General features: G+C 41.9%; 1 protein-coding gene across 1 annotated transcript; it reads right to left on the minus strand.

The window, feature by feature from the left end:
- Nucleotides 1–922: 922 nt before the first annotated feature.
- Nucleotides 923–3,430, minus strand: LOC143715222 (4-galactosyl-N-acetylglucosaminide 3-alpha-L-fucosyltransferase 9-like). The gene is made up of 2 exons (XM_077206865.1): nucleotides 3,379–3,430; nucleotides 923–2,196 (listed from the first exon to the last, which is right to left on the minus strand). Exon 2 carries the CDS (start codon nucleotides 2,186–2,188, stop codon nucleotides 1,091–1,093), a length of 1,098 nt encoding a protein of 365 aa, XP_077062980.1. The 5' UTR covers nucleotides 2,189–2,196; nucleotides 3,379–3,430; the 3' UTR covers nucleotides 923–1,090.
- Nucleotides 3,431–10,364: the final 6,934 nt, after the last annotated feature.

A 10,364-nucleotide genomic window follows, 5' to 3' on the forward strand; every position in this document is an offset into this window, starting at 1 on the left:
TAATAGAATATACAAATTTGTATCTGAGGAAAATACGTTTTTAATAAAATTGATGAAATAATGCAAAAACAGGGCCGGCGCTAGCCATTTGGGTGCCCTAAGCACAAATGCTTGGTGGTGTGAATATGAAATAACTCTGTGAATATGAAAATATACAAACACTGAGATTGTGGGGTTTTTTTTCCTAATTGCAGTTTCACCAAAAGATGTCGCCCTTGGGCCTTGGCCTATGAACCTCTTGAAAATGGCCGCATTATCCGCATAGAACAACAACGAAAAAACGTATCTAAGCGGTCTTCCTTTTCTTCTCAAACAAACTAACTGCATCTTAAACAGCCCAAGTTTTAAAATTTCCCGGGGTACAAGCCCCCGGACCCCCGTTAAAATAAAAGATTCAACATGCAGAGCTAAAAAAGCCTTTTCATTTGCACTAGGCCTACTAGCGACGCCCCCCTGGACATGCATACACGACGCAAGGGCGCCCGCGCTACAAAACTAACATTTTTGTTTAAAACATTGTCTTACCTGCAAGCGACACACGAGTATCATCCCGCTGTCTCTTCTTTTTCCGCCCTCGACTCTTGGTGCCTTTTCGAGGCTATGTCTGAGGTCGGTGTCTGTCAAATTTGACATTGATTGAGGCATAATCGAACAGACCACTGAGAGGTGGGGAAGGGGGGGCACCAGAGGGAGACTGGCACAGGAGATTCACCTTTTTCTCGACTAATTTGGTCTAGGCCTATATTACTGTTGTATTGCTTTTGTATATTAACATGCTTTAGACATTTTATTTGTTATTTATACTAGTAGCCTATTGTGATGATTTTTCCCGACCCAGATTTTTTGGTGCCCTACGCGCAGTGCTTGATGTGTGTGTGCGGGGCGCCGGCCCTGTGCAAAAACATTAAAAACCTTTCAAAAACATTAAAAATCTCACTGACCCAAAACATTCCAAACAACCTTGAGAGAGATATAACATTTATTAACTTTTGCCAGTTTTTTTATCCAAATTTACAAAAGAGCAAGGGTCAAAACACTTTAAAAACCATCGGCATATGTAAGAAAATCCACAATCAAAGGTGAACATCAATCAATTGAAATACCATTCATAGAGATCCCGAATTTCTTTATATTCCTTGTGTGTAGCTATATAATCACAAGCAGTGCATATGGGCAGATCAAACTCCTGCTGCTGCAGTAAATGAGGAGTTGGAGAGAGATATTTCCTCCAGTTAAAGAACCTGCGATATGCTTCTTCGTCCTTGTCCAGCTGAAGAAGATATTCTGCTAGTGACTTTGCATCTGGGAAGTCATTCACATGAATGAAGGCATCGCCGGGATAAAAGTTTTCATAGTTTTTTCTGGGAGGACCCAGAACCACAGGGACGGTTCCTGCAGCAAGCGGCCCATTTATCTTCTCAGTGATGTAGTCCTTGTGGATGGAGTTCTCAAAGGAAAGGTAAAACTTGCAGCTTGCTAGGGTAGGATAGTATTCGGAATGATCCAAGAACTTTGCATAAGCCTTTCCGAACATATGCACTTGGATGTGTTTGCTGAGTTCTTGGTAAAACTGGATCCTTGTGCCGACACCTGTTGAGCCACTGTTACTCACAATCCAACACACCAGTTTGTCCTTTTTGGGAATTACAAACTCCTCATCTGGTTTCTTCCTGACAGTCAAATGCAACCTGGTAAAAATATCAGCATCCTGTCTGTAGCTGAGAGTGTGATTGAACAGGTTTTCTATACCTGGTATTTTCTGAGTGTTGGTCGGTGATTCTAAATTAAACCAAATCCACTTCTGGAACGGAGGACGGGGAGATGGAGGAAGGTTGGTCAAGTCCCAACTAATGGACTTGTGATAAATGAGGACAGCGTCTGCATTGCTGTAGAGAGATCTATCATCCGTCAACAGACAACTATCGATATTGAAAATAGTTTTGCAATCATTCAGGTCAAATCTGAAATCTTCAGGCCAGAACCACATCAGAAGAATAGGTTTGTCTTTTGCTGCATCAGAAACAGAGCTCTTGTTCGTGTCAGAGTTGTATTGTTTAGGAATAATAAGTTGAGGTGGACAGTTGTTTGACGGTGATAACCAAAAAAACATGATTATCAGAGAGATGAAACCTGCAAACATCACTATTAGACTCGGACGACTAAGTGATGAGCCATTTGTGATTAACATTTTCAGATCTGAAGAGAAGGACAAAAAGAAGTATTTGTTATTGAAAGCAAATAATTAAAAAATGTCTCAAAAAATGCAGTCAATTTCTGAAATTTCTGAAAATAACTCTGAGGTACACATATACAGGAACTTTAATATATGATTATATGACATACTATATGGGTTAGGGGAACACAATTCTTTAATATGTGCCCTTAATGTACAGTTAATGTCAAAGGAGCAATTGAGGGGTTGTATTTAAAGCAACATTTTAAAGTTTAAAAATACATCTTTCAACAGATCTTTTAAATCATTTTACATTTTTCTTAAAATAACATCTCTCTGGTTTTTCAATACAAATCAATTGTCCGAGATTAATAACAATGACTTCTTCCAAGTTCACACTGACACAGAGTGTATAAGGTTTAAAGCTTATTTGGCGTGCTGTCCGGGGGAGGGCTCCGAGCTCCGAGTTCGGCCCGAACCTATACACCCCAGTTTTAAGTGTATTTAGGACTATAAAGTGAGGAGATGGGGTGGTGGAGGGATGCTGTTAAACTGAAAAAATGAACGGAGGTAAGTTTGCTGTGTGTATTTACACCTCTTGACTTGTTGATTGAGTTGATTAGCAGAGTGTGCTCCACTCGTGTCTAATTAGGTTTGATTATCTGAGTGTGCTCCATGTGTGTTTAATTAGGTTTAGTTATCTGAACGTGCTCCTCCCGAACTTTGTCAGTAAAACATCATTTCTTCCAAGGGTTACTGACAGATGAAGCAGCATGTGTAGCCTCTAATGGTATAGAAATTAGACCTTCTCTTAAAACAAAATACAACAGTGTGAAAATCCCTCATGCAACATTTAATGCCATGACTATGAATTTAAGACTTCCTGAAACATTTAATGAATAATACATTTAAGACCCTTTAAAGGCCTTCATTTGTGGAAGACCCCTTTTAAGGCATGTAGAAACCCTAGGCTATAATAGCTACAGCAATGAACATTAATCATCATCTTGAACATTTTTAATTGTTACACGTTTAATCATTATCTTGAACAAGATAAAAAAAAAACTACTCTTTCGTAGACTCTTATTCAAACCAACTTACAAATAAATAAACCATATCAAACGATAAGCTTTAATATTTTATATTTTGATTGATAAATATCAAAATATATTTTTGGAACGAATGTATATAATTTATTCCTCAACCTGTTTGGCAAACCTTCAAAAAGAAGAAAATATGCAATGTGCAGTTCTGGGTCATGTACAAACCAAATACGAAAAGAAGGATTTGCATATGTGGTTTCCTGTTCAAACAGTTTATTTTTTGTTTCAGTTGTAAGGAACTCAGCTTTTTGGAAATATTAATAATCAATAATATCTTGTTATTATTAATTATAAATATTTGGGTCAGTTAATTGGATTAACTTGATGTGGCTGAATTAATATTACAATCAATTAATCAGTTCTTCCAACGAACTATTTTGATTATTAATTTATTCTAATAAAGGGTATCTTCCATGGCCACCGAAGAATAATTATTTCTTCGCCTGTACAGTACTTTGAGCCAGTAGCAAAAACCGTGATCGTAAAGTGACTTGTATTGCAAACAAAACAGAACCAAATACATATTATGTACAAGTTTTATTAACTAAATATAGATATTTATATGAATATAAATAAACTAAACAACATACACACATGAATACATAAATAGGTTAGTGATAGGATGAAATTGGAAACCGGAAGAGGGTCTATGAGAAGAACCATCAGAATTTCATTTTCACATTTCATTGAATTGAATACTTGCATTTGTAATGGGAACAATTCTTGAAGTTGTTGAAAATTGGAGTCGTTGATGGTTCCGGCAGTGTCAAGTGGAAGTTGGTTGAGCGTTCTCTTTCTCCAGGAACGCATGACTGGTTTGGTGAAGGCCTGGGACTCTGTTGAGGCCACGCCGAGCACCCAGGAGAAGTGAGGAAGTCGGAAGGATGGGTGATTGGAGTCGTTGTTGGTTGGAGTCTTTGTTCCAAAACTCCTGAGATTGTCCTTGGTTCTTTGTGAGAGAGTCTTCTCTCTTTTCCATGAGGCCGGATCTGGTTGGAATCGAGGCCTGCTGGGCCCTGGGGCCCCCGTGGAGGGGGAGGGGGCTCCCCAGTCTCACCAGAACAGTGTTGCGGCTGGATGAAAAAACTAAGAGAGGGAGGTCACATGTGGACTGTCTCTAATAAGGCCTGGAGAAGATCCTCCCCTAAGGGTTGAACTCGACCAATCAGAAAGGGGACATGTCTGAGAGGGAAAGTGGCTCTTAGTTGATTTACGGATCTTTGTCCCATAATATGATTATACCTTCATTAATGCTAAAATAGCTATAACACATCCACACTGCATTCTAGAAGAAGGTTATGTACATCAAAGTGTGAGTCATTAAATGAGGATTATTTAGGTAGGAGGCATTATACAGGTGAGGTTACATTGATCGTTAGTTGGTTGTATACCAGGATACATACCATAATATATACCTAATAGTACACGAGACAGTAAACCATTTACACTGTTTCTTTCACAGTTTTATGCATGTTCATTTATAGATCAGTTAGTCTATGATTGACGCAGCAAAGTCTGTTTTAAAGAGGGTTTCTGTTTCATAGTCTCTCTCTTGAGTATGTGGCCACATTCCTCGGAGGTCGTAAAATCTCCTTATCATGCCCTGTAACACGACACTGTTTCTTTCACTTGTGTTTGTTCATTTGGGCTGTGTGAGGAGTTTCATAAACCTTTGTATATAATGAATAAATAGTATGTGTCTGATTGGTCCATACCCTACAGATCCCCCCTCTCGATCGTTGTTGTCCCCCCTCAAGGACAACCACGAGCGAAGTTGGAAGTGCAGAGAGATCGGACACACACTTGTCATAGAAGGCTGGAAGGCCATGGTGGCCTCTGGTTGCTCGTGTCTTCTGGAGCGGTGGTCGTTCCACGGCTGGTGATGTGGACAGTAGCCAAGTCCAGGTCTCTGCAGCAGGTGTTGAGGCAGCAGGTGTTGGGACATTCTGAAGTTCATTAGTTTTGGGGCAGGTGTTTCCTTGTGGTTGCAGGAAGTGGTTAGGCCTCTATGTAGCATAGAGAGGTTTTCAAGCTGACATGGTGCTGGTGGCCGTAGGTCAGAAGGTGGTTGTTAGCCTCTCAGTCACGAGAGGTCTGAAGGATTGAAGTGTTGTTCTGTCCTTATGGTGGTGCCGACGCAAGCTTGCCTAAGCTGGGGTGGGCAAGGAGTTGGAAGCTTGTACCTTACAGGACTCCTCGGGTGAGTCCTGTGCAGGGAGCTATTTTGCGTGTGTCAGCGGCTCCAGTAACTCTGAGGCAGGTGCGTCCAGCTGTCCTTGCGGAGCCTCAGATTGACACCTGTGTGAAGGGTATGGAAGAGGATGCTGTCGTTGACAGCCGTGGTCTTCCTGTGGTGTTTGCAGGTTGAGGGTGCTGTCCTCCATGGCTTCTCCAAGGGGCTTGGCTGGTACCTGGGTTGTTGCCATGGTGACAGTTCTGTGCTGGTCCTGGGCATGCTCAGTCCAGCTGCATTGAATCTGGTTCGAACCTCAGTGTCTAGCTGGTCTGTAAGGCTTTGGGCACAGGTCCGCTCCTTGTGGGACGCTGTGATCTATTATGTGAGGTTGTTTACCTTCTGTTTTATACCCATAAGGTGGGGTAAGGAGATGAGAATCTTGATCACCCCGGTGTGGCTGTAACTCTGGCTTGGGTCATGGGTCGTTTGTCCTCTTCTCTCATGGTGCAGTTCCGTTGGCTCCGGTGCCGTCGGATGTCAGAAGCCATGGGTGGAACAGTGTTCCTCGCGATGGCTTGTCAGTCTTTTCGTTCTCCTAACCGGTTAAGGTCATGTTAAGCAGAGGATCTGCAACATTTTGGCACACCTGTGGTGAGAGACTAATGCATGACCCTAGAAAGTTCAGAGCCACGGTTTTAATGGGTTCGCTAGATATGTAGCATAAAGCTAGGTATTTCATGTGTAGCTAGCTAGTGAAGTGTGTATTGTATCCTTATCATCTTAGCTGTGAATGTTAGGAGGCTAAGACTTGTGTGGTTCCGAGAGTATTTCCTGGAAAGGGCATAGTCGAGATGAAATAAATGACTTAAGATGGTTCTTATGACTAAAATATTTCTCTGGACTTAACTGGTGGTTCACTACGGCTTGACGAAGTGAAGAATAGGAGGAAAAAGGACAGCTTTCCTATTCAAATTATGCTTATTATCAATCCTCAGGACTATAGTTATGCCCTAGTAATCGTTGAAGTTACTTGTGTTGCAGGGTCATAAAAATTAGTGCACTTGTTGAAAATAAACAAAATCACAAATAAAGGTGTCTCTGGTTCCTTTCTGGGCCCTATGGGAAATGGAACCACATTTGAACAAGAGAAGAAATGGAAATAATTCATATACATGACAGTATAGACAAGTGAATAGCTGACTGCTATTATTATCGAAGTAAAATAAAAATAAAAAGGACTTAAGTAAGTGATCAAAACAGCCGGAATGATCTGAAATTGAGAGTAATCAATAGCACTAGTGACTAACCTTTAGATTTGCCTGGACCAACACTCCATAGTGGGTCACAGCTGTTGCGTGTTTAAGACCACACCGTGTGTGTCCCTCCAAAGGTTTAGTCAACATGCTGATGAAAATTCTCATAACTATAAGAATTCTTCTCTAGCTACACAGCTTACATGTAATTAAACTTGGGTTTAATTGACAGGGCATCTGCAAATTTAGCCTACAGCGCTCAGCAAGGACTATGCCTAAACTAGTGAAGGTGAAATTCAGCTGAGAAGAATTGAAAGTAAGGAAAGAGAAAAATTAGAAACCCTAAATGGGGTTAAAGAAAGTATTTTAGAATACTTTGCGCTGTATACATAAAAGCTGTAATTAAGGCTTCAAGTAAATGATGCTAACCGCTAACTGTAGAAGTTATTATGTAGCTTAGCCTAAGCTGGATGGATGCTAGGTTAGCTTAGCTTAGCCTAAGCTGGATGGACGCTAGGTTAAGTTAGCTTAGCCACCTAGGCTGGTTTGATTACAAAATGACGTCACGAGTTAGCACTTCCTGTGACAAGTCGTTGTCATGGGAACCAGTGCATGTCAGAACAATTCAACAGTACCTGAAGAATGTCTACACATTTTACTGAGTTATGCATGTTTAAACGGGTTAAAAGGGGGCGCCTATACTTTAAGTCTTTCAAGAACTTGATGTTACATTCAGTAAAATGCTAATGTGTTTTGGCATTTGCTAATTTTACTCATGGAACTCTTCTCTTTACTTTACACAACTTATTCTATTCGTTTACAAAGTAAGGAAATAGATTTGCTGTAAGTCAAAGCTTGTCTAAGCCTATATAGTTACGTCCCTCTCATGCATAAATGCTGACTTTTCAGCGAGTGAACAGTTTTGATCGCTAGGTAGCTCTCTGCTTGTGGATGCAGCTAAAAATTTAGGTGAATTACATCAATCTAACAATAATTTGTAAGGCCTTTACATTGTAGAAAGGGGAGCATCACCCAGGTCTACGTATATATAACACTGTCCTGAGCTTTCTTTTTCAGAAACAGGTTTAGCAATACTGCAATTTGGATTTCTTTAACCAAAGCAGGATAGATATCGGTACAGTTTACAAGCTGCTGAGATGAGATTCCTTTGTCAAACAGACTTACGCTTTAATGCTGAACTTACTGATACCAGTTGGAAATCTAAGACTCTTTCACTTACAGTAGAGATGTCAATTCCCGCTATCTGCATTTAGACAAGCCAGCAACCAGTGATCAAAATGCGTATCGCATGTTGTGTTCCAGTTGGACCGCAATGGTCAAATGCACGCCTGTAGGTTAACAGTAGTTTAAAACTCAGGTGGTTTTCCTACACTATGGCGTCAAGGTATGCCCTATTTGGAGCTAGTGTTTCCTGTAACCCTTCATTGTCATGGAAACTAATGTAGCAGTGCCAATTCAACCAGCATGTAGCAAATGTTTGTTTCAAAAGAGTTATGCATAGTCTGTTGGCAGGTGAGGCTTACACGTCCATTCAAGATTTTCTTTATATCAGTAAAATTCTATTTTTACTAATGCAGAGTCTTGCTGCTCTTTGAGCACCCATTTTCATCTACTTTAAAAGTTTTATGTCCTATGCTGACCAGGGACTTTTTAGCAGTGTCTTGCATTGTGTTCATGCTGTGTGGCTTCTGGTTTTGCAGTTCAGGATCAATGGGGTCTTAGGAACCCTTTCTGGGGAGGCCTTCTGTGCTAGAGGCCTTCCGCATCAGGTCACACATCGCTGAGTGGGCATTGCGTGGGGGCAGGTGAAAATATGGTGACTAACTGGTTTTGGAGGAAAAGTTTCTTGAAGCTGGTGTCCTCCTCCGTCACAGGTTCGTTGTAAGTTCCACAGACAACTCGTTCGGAGTTGGTGGTGGTAGCACAGGGCCTTCTAGGTCTGTCCTGCTTGGTGTTTGGGCAGGGCCCAGCTGGGCTGGATGTGTCCAGATCAGATGGAGTCTGTCTCGGTGTGCCATACCGGTTGGAGACTGCAGGTGAAAATCAATGTCTCGTAGATTGGCAGGGATGTTTCTGACCTTTCACTTGAGATTGTTGAGTGTCACTTCATGTGCCATTTCAGGGCTTGTCTGATTTACCTTTTCCTCCCGCAGCTGCAGGGGCTCTCAGGGCACTGTCTGGTGAAGTGTTAAGCCGAGGGCTTTGGCTCCTCCCCCCTTTGTGCAGGGCTGGGGAAGCTTACGCTGCTAATGTGAAGGTCAGCAGGGTCCATCTTTCTTGTGTGGTCCATCTGCAGCGGGTTGGACTGTTGCAGCTCTCTTTGGACCACATGGAGTGCGTCAATAATGTTACAGCATCGCTAAGTCAGTGTTCGGACTTCCGCTGCACATTGATGGCTTTAGCTCTCTTTGAGTTCAACCATTTCTTTAAGTTCTTTGAGTGAAACAGTTCTTTACCCGTCGGTTTGCAGGTGCTCAGAGCTGTCGTCCGCCTGAAAACTGATGATCTCTTTCAGTTGCTCTGCTCTGTCAGGGTCCTTGCATCTGTCCTGTGCCTTCTCCCGTTGAGCAGGGTTCGTTCTCTGTGGAGTCCTGTGGCTGGCAGCGTTAGTTCATTTACCTCCTGTTTGAGGCCTGCGGGAGCATGGCCAAGGAGAAGATAATGCTGGTCAGCTCTTGGTGGCTCAGGCTGGGTGTCAGACGTCTGCTTTCATTGTTGCCTAACTGTTCCTTCCTCTGCCGTGGCAGGTCGTTGCCTGCTTCAGGCTGAAGGATGTCCATGACACTGCTCTGCCGGGTCTTCAGGTGGTCCTGGTGGCAGGGCTGGGTGTCTGAGGCCTACTGGAACACTTGTGGGAACACGAGAGAGAAATGGCAAAGGCAAATGCAAGTTTCTACAGAGGTGGTGAGCTATCTGTGTGGGAGAATGGCTATGTGGAGCAGCTAAAATTTAGTGTTGGTGAGCACACACAAAAAAAAAAAAAGTTTTGAGTATCTTAGTTGACGTGCTTTAAGCAGCATCGACTGATGACTGGGCTCTTACATGTCATAACCTATTACTCAAAAATGCTGATGGTTCTTCTCACATGTTGTGCTACGAGAGTAACAGATAGAGCAAAACCAAAATAAAACAATGGGATGAAACCAGAAAAGAAGAGGAAGAAAGGAGTGTTTTACCTATTTAGGTTTAGCTAGGAGACATAGGTAAACAGGAGTCACTTATGGGTTATGCTGCTGTTAGACTAAGCTACCAGGGACACATCAGACATCTCAAGGTCCAAAAGAAGAAGAAGAAACAATGGGAAGTGTTTCCAGTTCTGTCTGGGGCCTACTGTGCGTTTGTGTTTAGCCGTACTTCATGTACTTAGCTTGGTGCTAAGGAGTGAGGATGGGTAAAACACAGACAGGAAGTAGGATATTAATGACCTGTGTAACTCGCTATGGAAACAACAGTCGCTAGATATTGTAATCCTATAGAGAGAGAGAAGATGAGGATAGTGACTAGTGATCTAAAATAAGGTAAAGGTAAAGTTAGAACGTCCTTATAGCTCTAAGAAAACTAAAAGGAGATGGAAGCGTATCAAGTAATTTAATTAAATTTCAAATTTAGTTAAGCCCTTCTTTTTTTCTTTAGCTGAA

This window comes from Siphateles boraxobius, unplaced genomic scaffold (assembly GCF_051911475.1).
Source record: "Siphateles boraxobius isolate OS27281-9 unplaced genomic scaffold, OSU_SipBor_1 57, whole genome shotgun sequence".
Taxonomy (NCBI): Eukaryota; Metazoa; Chordata; class Actinopteri; order Cypriniformes; family Leuciscidae; genus Siphateles; species Siphateles boraxobius.

Coding starts and splice junctions, on each gene's coding strand:
- LOC143715222 (XM_077206865.1), bottom strand. CDS start 2,188: ATGTTAATCACAAATGGCTCATCACTTAGTCGTCCGAGTCTAATAGTG.